This window comes from Drosophila willistoni, assembly GCF_018902025.1.
Source record: "Drosophila willistoni isolate 14030-0811.24 chromosome XL unlocalized genomic scaffold, UCI_dwil_1.1 Seg142, whole genome shotgun sequence".
In the NCBI taxonomy this organism is placed as follows: domain Eukaryota; kingdom Metazoa; phylum Arthropoda; class Insecta; order Diptera; family Drosophilidae; genus Drosophila; species Drosophila willistoni.
Window position 1 is genome coordinate 3,415,998 of NW_025814053.1, and position 15,937 is coordinate 3,431,934.

Sequence of the window (15,937 nt, forward strand, 5' to 3'; positions counted from 1 at the left end):
GTTATGGTAACTCATTTTTGTTTGATGTTTTTTGCTTTAAGTTTATTAAACCTTTCTACAGGCCCGACGAGAAGGGGGTGGTAAAGGTGGGATTCCCACCGGACCCGAAGTTTTTAGCGGGGCCCGGTTTTTGATCGAAATTTTCAAATTTGGGAAAAGTTTAATATGTACCTTTACAACTTTATCTGAACCGCAAAAGAATGTCACTTGTGTATTATCTACTAATCGTAATCAGGCATTATGAACACGGGCCCGGGCCCAACCTTCAAAAAATGGTTTTATGTAAAACAAAAAAAAACTGTCTAAATTTTTCGTTTGAACGTTAGGAAATCAGGGGGGGCCCGTAGCTTACTACCACCGGGCCCTGATATCTTTTTGACGGCCCTGCCTTTCTATATTCGTACCTTTATTTCGTCTTGTTGGACTTGCACTCTCATTGATTAACTGATTATGTAAGGTAACACCTTATCTGATCGTAAGCAGAGAGAAAAACAGAGAGATGGAGGCAAAGAGAAAGACATAAATGTGAGCTTATCGGGGGAGATTTATAAATTTTGCATCTTTAAATATTGCCATAGTTAATTTCAAATTGCTTAAAATTTACAAATGGATTTTATGGCAAACTGTGGCTGTCTTGGCTCAGACAGAGTCTATGTATGTAGGTTGATACCACTGAGACACAGCCAACAACTAAGGCTGAATCTGTGGCGTTTATTGCTCTTGAGGCCTTAAATTAAAAACCAATTAGCAGCATCTGTTGCCATGTTTTTCCATTTACCATTTTCCATTTCACCACTTCCCTCTGCTCATCATCTCAGCTTGTTGGTGTTTAGTAATCCCTAATTCTGACTTTTTATCTTGCTCTCTATCTCTCTCTCTCCTTTTCTCTCCAGTTTTATCCTACTATTTCTCTCTCTATCTCCCCTTACCTATTGTGTGCGTCATTTGTAATTCGAAAATCAGCTTTTTTCACCAATATCTTCATTGGATTCTGATGATTACAGTCATGTGTGTCCGATTTGTTCATGCCTAATTGATTGATTCGATGTCCTTCCTATTCTCTCCCTGTCTCATCTGTCCTTTCATCCCAGCTATATGTATGCATGTCTAATATTGCATAATGCTTGCTTAATAGGCTCAGATCCAAAAAAAGAAAACACAAGCGAAAATTAAAATTGCCTTAGAAATTCTGAGAAATTATTCTTGTAAATGCTTTATGAGTCTCTAGACAATAATTTAACTTTAATTTTTCTGGCAAATTGAAGAGCTACTGAAGCATAAATATTTTGTGACAAATATCGTAACCCTAATAACAGAAACGACAAAGTATCAACACAAATTCCCGATATTGACTCTTGTACAAAACTGATAACAAATAACTGGAGGTAAATAATGGTAAGGTAACCTAACCAGGGGAGGATAGAACTTCTAAATGAAGCTTAGGAAAACGCATGGTATAAGTTTTCAGTCCTAGATTGCAGAAGGAAGTCTGTGTCATTGAATTTGAACTAACTTTGTGATCATGTAACTCTGCCTGTTTTTCGTTCGATTGTCAAAATTGATATATCAGTTTTCGTTTAAAATCATGATGGCTAGATAGAATCGTCTCTTGATGCTGATAAAGAATGTATAGTTATATATTAAAAGAGTTCGGATGATCTTCCTTGTGCCTATTACATACACTTTAACGAGGGTGATACCAATTCATTGATTTATCCCATTGAGAAATAAGAAAGAACTAAAATATTCTTCCCTTTGGTCTCCTCGTTTTTAGGGAGTTTGGAAAAACACCTATAAATATTGAAACAAATATTATAATAATTTCAAACGTATTTTGATTAATCACCCGATTTCGACGTGTATATTGCCACATTATTATATGACAAAATACTCAAATCAGAAATTGTATGTAAAACGGTTCAGATTACCTCCCAAAAGACACGAAAAACGAACAAAAAATTAACAAAAACCAAAATGGAACCAAAGAGATAAGCTTATTTTCGTGCTTGCAGGCATTTGAATGTCAAAATGTTTGTTGTACCTATGCGCTGATTACATGAAAAGATACACATACAAACACATACAGAAAGCACTCAGAGCAGAGCCAAGCATAGCAGAGCAAAGTACATGGCACGCATAGTCATAAACGCACCCCAGAGGGGTGCATATGGGTCATAGTGGTGATATGCGTGTGTGTTTGTGTGTGTGAGCGTGCGTGACTTTGTTTTGCCGCAGCTTTGCTTCGCTTTTTTAATATGCAAAGTCGTCTGCGAGCTGTTAATTACGTTTTGCCTTACAGGCCGCTCAATCCTCACGCCAAAAACCCGACTACCCTAACCCAATCGTCAAAGCAACTGTCTAACCGCCACGCCGCGCCGGCCGAGACCCAAAAAATGCAAAAACAAAGACCCATGGTTGCCTCTAAAACCCCTTTACTTTTACGGCAACGTCCAAGTGGCGTCTAACAACCGTCCTGCGCCAAAACATTAAAGTGCAAAATTAACTGACATGCGGCTAACATTTCAACTCGACAACCCCTTTTCTTTCGTCCTCCTTCTCACCCTTGCTCATCTGCTCTGCGGCTGAGAAAAACCAGACGCTTTATTCATTTAGATGGGTCACCTTTTTTGGGCTTCAGCTAAACTGGAATTGAAGTTGGTTTTTGTTGTTTTTTAGAATTCTTCATTATATCATTTATTCAGTCATTTAGCTGGCAATTGGCAGCAGAACGGCAAAGAAAGCAGATGTTGACATTAGAGTTCGTTAATTGAATGTTTTTTGTATAACAAAGAAATGAAAGATGCAGTGAGATCAATGACAAAGTAATCGTTAGGGTATAAACAGAGCCAAAGAAGCGTTAAACTTACTCAATTTCGTTTTCATTTAATTTAACATTTTAACTTGGTTTATGCACCATGTTGTATCAGCCCACACTGCGTATGTGTAATTTTAATAATTCAGTCTGAAAGGGTTCTGAAAAGTTCTTAATAATATATGAAATCTTTCACCTAAAATATAGAAATATCGTTTGCAATTACAAGACTTTTAGCAGTGGCGAATGAAGAGGATTTAGATAACTAGTTTGCCAAGTTTCAACTAGATCGAACATTCTTTGAATGTTCTGGTAACAAAAAGTGGTGTAAACTCGGGTTTATTTGTGGAGAAGTGGATATAAAAACCTGAAACTAATAATATAGTTTGCCATATCGAAATTTGCAGATAAAATTATAATTTTGTTTGTACTTTAAACTTGTTCTTAGTATATTATTACAAAAAATATTGTTTTGAAAGAATAAACAACAACCGACCTATTTTAAGGTTGTACTTTTCCATCAAGATCTTCGACAACTTCGACTTCGACTTCGGTAACTAGCAAGTGTTGGAAAACTTCTGTAAAAGTTCAGTTTAGCGATAAGTTGGATAAAGATCGACGCGAACTCCTCCTAGACTGTTAGAGCTACAGAGTTCATTTTGCATGTAGGCTTGTATATACTGTACAGTTTGTATATCTCGGACTTAGCCGGATCGAATCACTATATCATGAAGCTCCTATACAAACAACAAGGCCACAAACAGTGACTTTTCTCAATAACTTCGTGATAAATTGATATAGATTGGGTGAATATATCATATAGCTCCCATTGGAACGATCGGTCGAAAACAGTGACTTTTAACAATAACTTCGTAACTTTTGACACGATTTTCATAAGATATAAAATTTATCAGTTTTATATACCTATTAATGACTCTGCTGAATTTGATCATAATCGGCTAACTAAATTATACAGCACATAACACAACGATAAAATAGCAACCCACATAAGCCGGATTGCAAAACCCTAACTATCACATCGATTTGATTTTATTCGATTTAATATTCAAAGGCAAAATCAATCTTAAAACAGGGACCAAATGACCAAAAAAGGATTCATCTGCCTTTATTCTACGTGAAGGAATCCAAAGATTGATTACTTTTCCAATGTTCACATTGGTAATTCTAAAGGGAAATTCTTTGAAGAAATAGCACGTACACAAAAGTATTGAAATATCATTTCCTAATTTCACATGAGTTGAAAATATCATGCACCAGTTAAAACAAATACTTTAAATTAGTGATAGCAAATGTTTTCATATATACATGCTCCTCTACTTAATGTATTTAAAATCCCTCTTACATGCTGCTTAGCAAATATATTTTACTATTTAGCTCACTCTTACAAGGTAAATACCTAAAAATCATCCACAGGACATCAGACTATTGAAATAGAAATAAATTTTACTTTCTGATTTATCAGTTGAATTATATTTAAGACAGATCTGCATTCTATACAATTTGGATAGCCAAATTTCTAATCATCGTCTTTGGAAATGTACAATTGCTTCTGCCGACATCACACTCTGCTGGATAATGTACTTCAAGTTAACTCTGAATTCGTCAATGACTCCGGACTCTTAATGGCTCCGTATGCATCGGGGTTGGTGCTGCCTAAAGAAGTCTCACTGGGGCTAGCACTGGGAATAAACCAAGCATCTGTATCCATCGTAGTCGTTTGCACATCCGACAAATGGGAATAACGATCCGTATTGTAAGCTCCCCCTTTCATTCTCGTTGTAACATTCTACGTAGGCTGACAACACCTTTAAGCCAAAATTTCAGTTGAAAAACTAATAGAACAAATTTTAGAATTATGGATACTTTGAATTGCGAAAACTAAAAAGAAAACGTCTGTCTACAAATGCCAAAAGGTCGCCAGGATATCCCGCAATAGCTACCTAAACTTTTATAATGTATTGTATAAATATTAGTAGCGAGAAAAAACCTTAAACAATTCGCTCAGCATTTTTAATGGCTTAAATATTAATTTAATAGCATCTTCATAAGAAGGAAGAAGCTGCAGGACATCTAAAAACGCGATGTAGAAGACCAATTGACCAATCGAGGCGACGAACTTGGAGTGAGAGTATGCAGAAACGAAGAAGCAGCATCACCAAGCCAAGGGGCTCAAGTCTGAGTAAAACACTTTGATAAATAACGGCTGGGGAAAGGGGCGTGGCAAAAATTTGAAACAAACTTGATCATTGTACGCATTATATATCTACTTACAAAAATTGGTCTCTCTGTGAATGAACGGACATGGCTAAGTCGACCCGGCTGGTGATGCTGATCAAGAACGTATATTGTTTATGGTGTTAGGAAAAGCATCCTTTTCCTGTTACATACATGTGAGTTGAGTGGGCTTACTCAACTAAGTTTATTTATTAATTTAATTTAATGTAGTTTTGAAAAGTTACAAATATTCAAGTCTTGATCTGCTGCTTCGGTTCACTTGCTTTTTCTCTCACTGCTGTCTGCTGTACCCTGCAACTTCAACTGTCTCTCTCTCGTGTTCTTCTCTTCTGCTGTCTGCTGTACTCTCTGTTGCTCTGCTGCTAAACTCTGCTGTTAAAGATCATCTGTCCGCTTGCTGCTGTTAAGCCTCTGTAACTCTCCATCGTACCTTACATTCGGCCATTCCTGATCATTCATCTGTCCCAGATGATAAATCGTCTTCGTTGTCCTTAATATAGCGCCACATTTTCATATAGTCGCAACTGGTAGAAGTATTTGTAGGCCCTTCGACATCCGCTGCTTTCCTTACGTCGTATCTACCATTCCTCTTTACTTGCGTCACCTCATAAGGACCTAAATATTCGCTGGACAGTTTTTTTCCTGCGACAAACTGCGTCCTGCGTATGGCGACTAAGTCTCCAACCTGATATCCGGCCTCTGGCTTTCTTTTACTGTCAAAGTGCTTCTTATAAGACTTCTGCGCTTGTATAATTTCAGCTTTCGCGTTCTGCCTCATTAGTTGGCGTTCTTCATCAAAGCGTTGGTGCATCTCTTCTTTAAGTAGCTGTATTAAACGGTCTGCTGGTTTATCTCCTCACAAGTTTTCTCCCCCTGCGGGAAAGAAAACTTGTATCCCCCTGCCGATGATGAAAGATCGAATTTAGATATGAAATCAAATCCGAGCAGCGCGTCGTATTGAATGTCTCTATCCGCAATAACAACAAATTTGTGCGAAGTCGTCTCTTGATCAACGATAACCTCTGCTTCAAAGCATCCAACTGGGCGTGTCATATTGTTTCCCAGACCTCGCAGCCTCGAAGTCCATTTCTTCATCATGACGCCTGGAATATTGTTGAATACCGTCTTGGTCACCAGGGATACATCGGCTCCCGTATCCACCAAGCACTCCACATCGACTCCATTGACAGCTATCCTCTTCACACGTGTAGCATCATGAACAACATGAATGTCTGCAGCTGAACCAGGACAATTTTTCGCCATATGTCCCTCTTTATTGCACCGAAAGCATTTCGTTGCAGCATCGCAATCTTTACGAAAATGCTCAACGGATCCACAATTAAAGCAGTGCTTCTGCTTATTTGGGGCATGAGGCGATCTCTTCTGATTCGTCTCGTTGGCCAAAAAAGGTCTCGCCGATCTTTCGGCAACGCGCTCATACACAGCATACTGCTCCTAAAGCTCTTGAAAGGATTTGCAACCATAGAGAGTATATCTAAAGTCGCTTTTCAGCTGCAAGCCGTCGACAATGTAGCGGATTACAGACTGCACATCAACGTCACCAACCGCTGCCAGCTTTCTCATCTGAAGAAGATACTCGTGAAATGACTCCTGATTGTGCTTTTTCCGATCCCGTAGCTCTGCGTGAATCTCGGCGCTGCATTTGCTTCGTTGACCAAATTCATTCTCCAGTGTCATCCGTAGCTCCGAATATTGGCACACCTGTACGGCCTCCAAAAACAGCTTTGCCGTTTTGGTCATTTTGGCACGTGCTTGTACATACATCTGCTTTATATTTAGGCCATATGCCTCAGCATTTAATTCGAAATTCCGAAACCAATGTTTTACCGGAATCGTTTCGCCATCAAAATCAGGGATGATTTTTTCAAAGCTTTCCGCTGCGATTGTACCACTGTTTCTATTCTGCTCGTCTGCTCCCACTTTCAAAGCGAGCAACTGCACCAGTTCCTGCAGAATTTTGGTGTTATCAGCCATGGCCTGAATTCCAGTAGCACTAACTTCGCCTCCAGATGCAACTTAATCCAGCTTCAACACGCCACCCGCTTCGTCTGCCATTCTCTGAACTGCCTCCTTTGCTTTCGATCTGGTGTAGTATGGTTGCCTCACTGTCACTCTTGGTATTCTAGAACGCTTTGTTTGTACTTCCGTCCCTCTCATCAGCGTCACTCAGCAAATTCGCGGCAAAACTTTATTGGTAGTTCTGTTGTCTCCCTCTCTCCAGAGCGCTGTGTTTGTAGTGCCGTCCCTCTCAGCAGCGTCACTCAGCAAATTCGCGGCAAAATTTTTCAGACTCCTCTGGCCAAATTTGAGACACCTCCGGACAACTCCAAATAACTTGCACTTTCCAAATTAGGACGAGCCCCCAAATGTGAGTTGAGTGGGCTTACTCAACTAAGTTTATTTATTAATTTAATTTAATGTAGTTTTGAAAAGTTACAAATATTCAAGTCTTGATCTGCTGCTTCGGTTCACTTGCTTTTTCTCTCACTGCTGTCTGCTGTACCCTGCAACTTCAACTGTCTCTCTCTCGTGTTCTTCTCTTCTGCTGTCTGCTGTACTCTCTGTTGCTCTGCTGCTAAACTCTGCTGTTAAAGATCATCTGTCCGCTTGCTGCTGTTAAGCCTCTGTAACTCTCCATCGTACCTTACATACATTTTGGCGGCTTTATTATACCGTATCACCCCATTGGTGCTTGGAATTATGATTAATACAAGATCATACTGGCATCAACACAAAACTCGTCATGACAGAGTTTGTACATAGATGTACTTGCGGTTAAAAGCTTTCAACACAGCGACAATGGACATAGTTGGTCCATAACCTCGACCAGTCGATCTACCAGAACATTTATCAACCATCCCAGTTGCAAACAAAACAGTCCATTATGCACATGGGAACAGAATAAAAGAATTCTATTCTAAATGACAGGTAAAATACTTAAAACTAAACCCAATACAGTCCACAGGACATCATCTTCAATAGAAGCAATACATGTATAATATAATATATTTATAAGACATCTGTATTCTGTACAATTTAGATAACAAAGTTTCTAATCGTCTTCGGAAATTGACCTGGTTGCTTCTGCCGACATGCCACTACAGTTGGACAATGTACTTTGGGTGGACTCTGAATTCGTCAATGACTCCGGACTCTTAGTGGCTGCCGTGGCTGTAAGCACCTGTGTTGGGTTGGTACTGCCCAAAGAAGTCTCACTGGGGCTAGCACTGGGAATGAACCAATCATCTTCATCCATCATTATTCTTTGTACGTCCTCCACATGGGTGTTGGCAAAATAAAATGTACCCTCCTCGTAAATGACACCAGACTCGGTTGATGTCTTCAGAACTTCAAGCAGCTGCTGCACTATTGTGCTCCACTTGGTCTCTTCCGGTGTTTGATTCTTAAAATGCTCCACGATTTTGTACAACTGTTGCGGCTCCACTTGCTCCCGAAGGAATTCTACAAGTTTTGCTTCGTCTACAAAAATTTCCATTTTTATAAATTTAACAGCACAAAATATAATCAAAATAGGGGAAAGCCAGAAAAACAATACGTATTGTAGATCAACTTACAATGAAGTGAGACTACAAATCTATCCAGCTCCTGAAATTGACTTTAGCCAAGGCATGATGAGTGAAGGAAAAAGCAAGGCCAAACTGATATCTCTTTTTGTGTTCGAAATTTATTTTGTTTTTAATCCTAATAAAACAAAACAAAATAAAAATTGCAAACGAAATCAAAGTAGCACAGTAGAACAAGGATTCTAGACGAACAAAATGTCAAGTTGGCCTTGCTTTCGACGTCACTTATCATGCCTTTCGCTAAAGTCAATGTCAGGAGCTGGATACATTTGTAGTCTCATTTCAATTTAAGTCGTCGTCCAGTACGAATCTTTTTCTGATTCTGAAATTGTTTGAAATTTTATTAGTAGCAACATTTTTTTTGAATATCATTATTTTTCTTCTCATTTGTAATAATGACTGAAATTTTAGTGGACAAGACTAAAATTTTGAGATTCCTTCGCGGGCAGGTGGAGCCACAAACTTCGTGGCAGATTTAACTTCACTTTCAAATGCAGACCACGGATCCGATGAAGCGTGAAACGGTAGAAAAGCAGCTGGTTTATGTCTTGAAGACCTCCACCCAGTCTGGTGTCATACAGAGGAAGAATGATTATTACTGCGCCAGCACTTATGTGGAGGATGTGAAAAGGATCCTGATGGATGATAGTAAATGGTTCACTCCCAGTGCTAGTCCCAGTGAGATTTCTTTGGGCACACGCAGTCAAATCTCTAGAAAAAGTCAGATGACTCAAAGCACTGCAGTGTCCACTAAGAGCGCAGAGAGCAGTGTTAACAAAGACTTGGAATCGACTAACTTGCATACAAAATCAGAAATACAAATTAATGGTAAGAAATTCTTAGTCTATGTTTATTTGTTGCCTTGTACCTTCGTTGCAGGAATTCAACCGAAAACCAAAGACATCGAAAAGAAAATGTTTTCAAGATGAGCCTTGTTCATATCCTTTTGTTGACAGGAAAACAAGACAACAACGCTAGAAAAGACGCCAGAAAAGACGCAAGGAAAGGGCAAAAACGGCAGAAAAGACATACATATGTAAAAAAAAAAGCATCCCATAAATTGATATAAATTTAAACCTTGATTTTTAAATTCATTTTCAAAATTCATTGTTTGCCAAGTGTGAGTCAATAAATGGTTATTAAATGTTTTCGATATAAATTTTATATCGAATATATTTATTTTTCTTTAATCAGGCTCGGCAAAGTTTAAGTTGGTATGACCTCCTAAGATCTCACTGTCAGCTAAAGAACGCTAGCTAAAACAAAGATAATAAAACATTGGAAAAACAAACGTTGTCATAACAAAGAGTATCGACGTAGACGTAATGTCACAGTTGGTTCATTACCTCGACTAGTTGATCGACGTTCATTAAGAACGTGGGAAAAGAAAACAAGAATTCTTTTCTAAATGACATGTGGAAACACTTAAAGCTAGGCCAAATATTATCCACAGGACTTAATCTTCAATACAAATAAATCATATACGTTTAATAACACAATACTAAAGCCGGTTAAAAAGAAGAAGCTTTGTATATTGACTAATTAGTCAAAGAGAGACTATCATTCGAAAAACATAACTCGTTACGACAAAGTGTACGAAGATGTCATAAGTGATTAAAACTTACACCAGTAGACCCAATTGGTCCATTACCTCGACTAGTTTGGCAAAGAATACGCAGTCGCTACAATATGAGGATCTTACAGAATATTTACATGACAAATGTTACATTTAAATCCTTTATTCTGAAATACAGTCCAATGAAGTCGTTCATTCTATTTAGAATTAGACATGTGCAACTACATCAAAATACGTCCACAGGGCATCATCTAAGCATAAAAACAATACAAAGAAATCATACTTCATACATCTTTATTATGTGCAATATGGATACCCAATGTTTTAATCATCGTTTTGGGTACTTGGGTTGGGCAATGTACTGGAAGCCACTGCACCATCCAAAGCAATCTCACTGGGGGTAGCACGGAACCAATCGTCTTCATCCATCATAATTCTTCGCACATCGTCCACATGGGTGTTGGCGTAGTAAAACTTATTCGCCTCCTGTATAACACCAGACTTGGTGGAGGTTTCCAATACTTTAAGCAGCTGCAACACCACCGCTATACGCTTGATCGCATCCGTGGTCTGATTATGAAAGTGAGCAACAATCTGGTCCAACTGTTGCGGCTCGACCATCTCTTGGAGGAATTTTAAAACATTCGTCTCGTTCACTAACATTTCCGCCATTATAATTAAAGAGGGAGGAAACAAATTGTAATTATTAAAAGTTCAAGAAAGCACACAAAATGATCCGAATCGAGTGTAATTTCAAAATATAATGAGACTACAAATCTATCCTGCTCCTAACATTGACTTTGCAAAGGCATGATGAGTGAAGCAAAAAGCAAGGCCAACCTGATATCTCTTTTTGTGTTCGAAATTTATTTTGTTTTTGACGGGATATCGTCTTTTAAATGTTAGTCCCAAATAAAACAAAACAAAATAAAAATTGCAAACGGAATCAAAGTAGCGCAGTGGAACACAAATTGAAGACGAAGAAAATGTCAGATTGGCCTTGCTTTTGCCGTCACTTATCATGCCTTTCGCTAAAGTCAATGTCAGGAGCTGGATACATTTGTAGTCTCATTTCAATTTAAGTCGTCGTCCAGTACGAATCTTTTTCTGATTTTTTGAAATTGAAATTTTATTAGTAGCAACATTTCTTTTGAATATCATTATTTTTCTTCTCATTTGTAATAATGACTGACATTTTAGTGGACTAGACTAAAATTTTGAGATTCCTTCGCGAGCAGGTGGAGCCGCAAACTTCGTGGCAGATTTATGGTTATGGTTGATGTCTTGAAGACCTCCACCCAGTCTGGTGTCATACAGGGGAAGAATGATCATTACTGCGCCAGCACTTATGTGGAGCATGTGAAAAGGATCCTGAAGGATGATAATAAATGGTTCACTCCCAGTGAGATTTCTTTGGGACCACGCAGTCAAATCTCTGTTGGAAGTCAGATGAGCGTAAGCAGTGCAGTGTCCATCAAGGAAGCAGAGAGCAGTGTTAACAGTGTGGTGTCCACTTCAAGTATATTGTCCAACTGCAATGGCATGTCGGCAGAAGCAAGACGATGTCGGCAACACGATGATTAGAAATTTGACTATCCAAATTGTAAAGAATGCACATGTGTTATAAATATATTATATTATTACATATGTATTATGTATTATTTCTATTGGTCTAGTTTTAAGTTTTTTCACCTGTCATTTAGAATAGAATTGTTGTATTCTGTTCCCATGTTCGTAATGAACTTCTTTAGAATAAAGGATTCAGATAGATTAGAATCAATAGCCGAGTTGACCTAGCCACAGAAGGATATGCACTTAAAAAAAGTGGGACCTGCAGCTACAAGTTTTGCCGTTCTGTTTTCGTTTTATGTAGTTTGAATTCCCAACTTCTTTCACCGTGGATGATATAGTGTGGCCATTACATTCTGATGAATGAACTTAGTGGTTCTTAAATGAGTAAGATTTATTGACCTCAAGTCGGTTAAAACCCAGTTTTGAATAAATTTAAAATACTAAAACGGCGCTTAACATTTTGTTTTTAAACCTGCACTCCTCATTTAGCATTAAAGAATAAAGACTTGGTTGCGCTCGACAATGTGACTCGTTACTTTTTAATGGGGAATCTGGTTCTTTATTTACAAAATCTTTTAATTCCTAGGTTTATGTCTCTTTGGTGGCTTATCGAAAAATGATTGTAGAAAATCAAGCAACAATTCTTGCTCATAAGCTAATAGACGGATTTTAAAATTGTACAGAAAATCTTATATATAACTATGGATATGCTAAAATATTGAATAATTTCGTTTAAAATCTCCAACTTTGTTTCGACTACTACGATTTACTAAGTTACTAAATGTTCCCAAGTTTCTTCGAAACTTTAGTCAATTAAAGTTGCTGACTCTGATAGGAGAAATGCAAAAAACTGAGATGGCCACCCATCTCCCCTCCCAGATACAAATCTTTTTGCTTAACCGCAAATCTTTGCACAACATTATTGCCCTAGTCCCAAGCTCCAAAATTTGGCAAATCCGCAAAAAGGCACAAAAAGACCAAGAGCAGACGACAAAAAACCGCAAAACTGTGCGTTTCCCTTATACTATGCTTCTATCTCTCTCTCCCTTTTTTGGTTTGTCTTTTTGTGCCGTCTCGTTCCTTTTTTCTTGTTTGGCTCCTTGTGGCATTCAAATGAGTTTTTAAACATTTGAGTTGATTTTGACGCCTGACGTTGAATGCGAAATTATTTCAAGTATGAGATGTTGGCTCGAGAAAGGGAATGAGGATGCGGATGAGAATGAGTTTAAGGATGAGGGCTGATGGTGCTGAAGATGGGTAGGGGTGGCGAAAATGTTAACACATTGAAAGAACTCTCTGAAAGTCAAAGTCGAGCAAAGTCGCGTCGAAGTCGAAATTGCCGATGAGATGAAACCAAAAGCACGCGCCGCCTCTCTATTTCATTTACTTTCAGCTTGAATGCTGATTTTGTTGCTCTGATTCAATTTCAATTGTTTGAGCACAGTTTTTTTTTTCGACTAGTCGGGATGAGGATGGAGGTGGTGTGTGGTGCAAGTGTCTGTAGGTCGGTTGGTTGGTTGTTTTGGCTGTTTTGGTTGTTCGGTCGGTAGCTAGGTAGGAGGTACATAGTTTGAAATGCAAATTATTTTTATGCAAATGCCTGGAGCAAAAGTATTTCCACCGCAGCAATCCCGACCAGCAGCAGCAGCAGCAACAGCAGCAACGGCATTGGCAATGGCATCGGCATCTGGCCTGGCCTAAGATTCATTTCAACATTTTAGCACTGGCATATCCCCACACCCATTGCCTGTTTTGAATTTGGATTTATCCCCTCATACCTTCTGCTCCTGCAACTGCTTCTTCTGAATGCCTGTCGCTTGTCAATCAAATGAAATACTCAGCCTCTTTGCCAAGCCAACCCAACCCAACCCCCACTTTCGTTTCGACCATCTATTTGCTAGTATTAAGCCTTTCGTTAAAATAGTTTCATGGCATTTTCTGGCCTCACTTTGAACTTTAACTCTGGCAATCTGCTTGTGTGTGTACGTGTTTGTCTTTGTCTTTGTCTCTGTTTAGGTCGATTTTCTTTTTTTGGGGAAAGGGGCGTGTTATCTGAGCGTCTGACTTGAGGTCAATTGTTATGGTTCAATGCGTCTGCTAGTCGAAATTTTTGGTTAACTTTAATTACTAGTATATTCAAGCAATTTATGCCAAAAAGTCTGGCAAGTTTTTTAAAGCATACTTTTCGGCGAGGCACAATTTAAAGTGCCCAATAGAAATCCCAAACCACATTCATTGTTTGACATAAACCCGCAATAATCTAGAAAAACATAATATGAATGTATGATACGCAATGATTTGACATATATATGAAATTTTAATGTTATAATGACAACTGAATCAATGACTTATTCAAATATAGTGGCAACGCTGCCATTTTGCAAAGTTCCAACAATGTCACATGTTTAATCAGATGTTTCTTTTGTGAAATTTGACGTCAACTTTTATTCAACTTTGCGCCTTGACAAAAATAAAGGTCAAGGTATCGAAACAAATATAAATTTATTGTGAATTATACACTCAATGTTGTAGTTCTCAAAATCTAACCCAAGTGTTTCTATTGAGGTACAATTAATAGTAATTAGTTTTTTTCTAAATTGAAGCTTAAGACGATTTTGCTAACATTTTTTGTCTTTTTTTCTACAATAATAAAAAACACTAATTTGTTTTTCATTTATTCATTTAAACCTCAACCAGAGGGCCGGGGCTAACTTCGACCGCGCCGAAGTTTGTATACCCTTGCAAGTTTTTTTTTTGTTGAGTTCCTTACCTATTGCCAAGGTCAATGTAAAAAAAAGGTTTTATTGAAAAAGTCGAATGTTCGCGAAAGAATAGCCTACAATCGGAGCAGTCTGGAGCAATCTGGGGATGTAGCATGGCATTTTATAGTATGCTACGTCAATAATACGTATATTAAACTGACAACTAAAAATGTTTATGACAATCGTGTCAAAAGTAACGAAGTTTTTGATAAAAGTCGCTGTTTTCGACCTAACGCTCCTATAGGAGCTATATGATATAGTCGTCCGATTCGGCTGAATCCGATGTATACAACCCGTGCATGATATACAAGCATACATGCATTTCAGCTCTGTAGCCCTTACGGTCTAGGATGAGTTCGCGTTAATCCACTTACTTACTTACTTTAAACGGTCGGAAATGCATCCTTTTATGCGTTGCACACTTCTGACCAAAATTAATATACCCTTTCTTCAAGGGTATAAAAACCATAACCTTCAAGAAAATAAAGGTTTAAGCTTAAAAATATGCAAAAGTTTAGGACTTGTTAGTTTGCAGCTGCTTTTGGTAAAAAAACTAATCAAATTGGTAAAATTTTAAAATTTATTAGTCTTACTAATGTAAAGGACTTCAATATGTAAATAGTATTTCATTTCAAAGCAAATGAAACGAATAACTCTAACCATTTAATGCCTCTCTATTCCACATATACATACATATAACATATGTTACAACAAATGTATGTATGTAAAAAAAACTGTTTCCAACTATCTTAAGTCAAATTATGATGATGCTTAATTAGAATCTATGCCATCTATAACCAATTAAGGTCACATTCTCATGAACAGAGCAGACCACAACAGAGCGGACAGGAAATGAACCCAACACACCAGATCAAACCACATTCACCACTAATACCCATAATTGCTACAAATATACAATTCTTCCATTTGCACTCACACATGCCCAAGATATATGTATGTATGTATGTACATATATGCACAAGTGAGAGAAAAGAGTTTTACAGGCATCTAAAAAGGATGAATGGAACGTAACCCAGTTGGAGATGGCTTCTGAAGCTTCTCTTTTCTCTGGTTATACCCCCATCTTCACCATATATATATATATATACATATATATGTATATATATATGAGTGTATGTGTGTGTGAATAGCCATATTTGTGGGTGTGCTTGCTTGTGTCTCTTTGTCTGTGTATATGTGTGTGTGTGTGGTATAAGACCACCAATATGGACTGCAAATTGCCTGCTGATTTAATTCAAATGCAATTTCAAGTCAAGGAGACAATCTCCGGCTTTGCCCCATTTAACCCAATTTCCGCTAAAGTAGCAAGTCAATATTAACACACACACACACA

At 38.0% G+C, this 15,937-nt stretch overlaps 1 protein-coding gene across 2 annotated transcripts; it reads left to right on the top strand.

Annotated features, from left to right (window-relative positions):
• The first annotated feature begins 8,943 nt into the window (after positions 1-8,943).
• Positions 8,944-11,896, top strand: LOC111519640. Of its 2 annotated transcripts, none has more exons than XM_023181412.2 (2): positions 8,944-9,501; positions 9,553-9,837. In XM_023181412.2, the coding sequence occupies exons 1-2, from the start codon at positions 9,165-9,167 to the stop codon at positions 9,600-9,602; spliced, it is 387 nt and encodes a 128-aa protein (XP_023037180.1). In that variant the 5' UTR covers positions 8,944-9,164; the 3' UTR covers positions 9,603-9,837. The 2 variants fall into 2 exon arrangements, with proteins under 2 accessions (XP_023037180.1, XP_023037181.1); XM_023181413.2 differs by lacking the exon at positions 9,553-9,837 and adding an exon at positions 11,525-11,896 and having other exon boundaries at positions 8,955-9,212.
• Positions 11,897-15,937: the final 4,041 nt, after the last annotated feature.

What these genes read in the sequence shown, in the direction of transcription:
- LOC111519640 (XM_023181412.2), top strand. Translation starts at nt 9,165, where the DNA reads ATGCAGACCACGGATCCGATGAAGCGTGAAACGGTAGAAAAGCAGCTG. An exon ending in ATCAGAAATACAAATTAATG is followed by an intron (nt 9,502 to 9,552) that starts GTAAGAAATTCT and finishes CCTTCGTTGCAG; the next exon opens with GAATTCAACCGAAAACCAAA.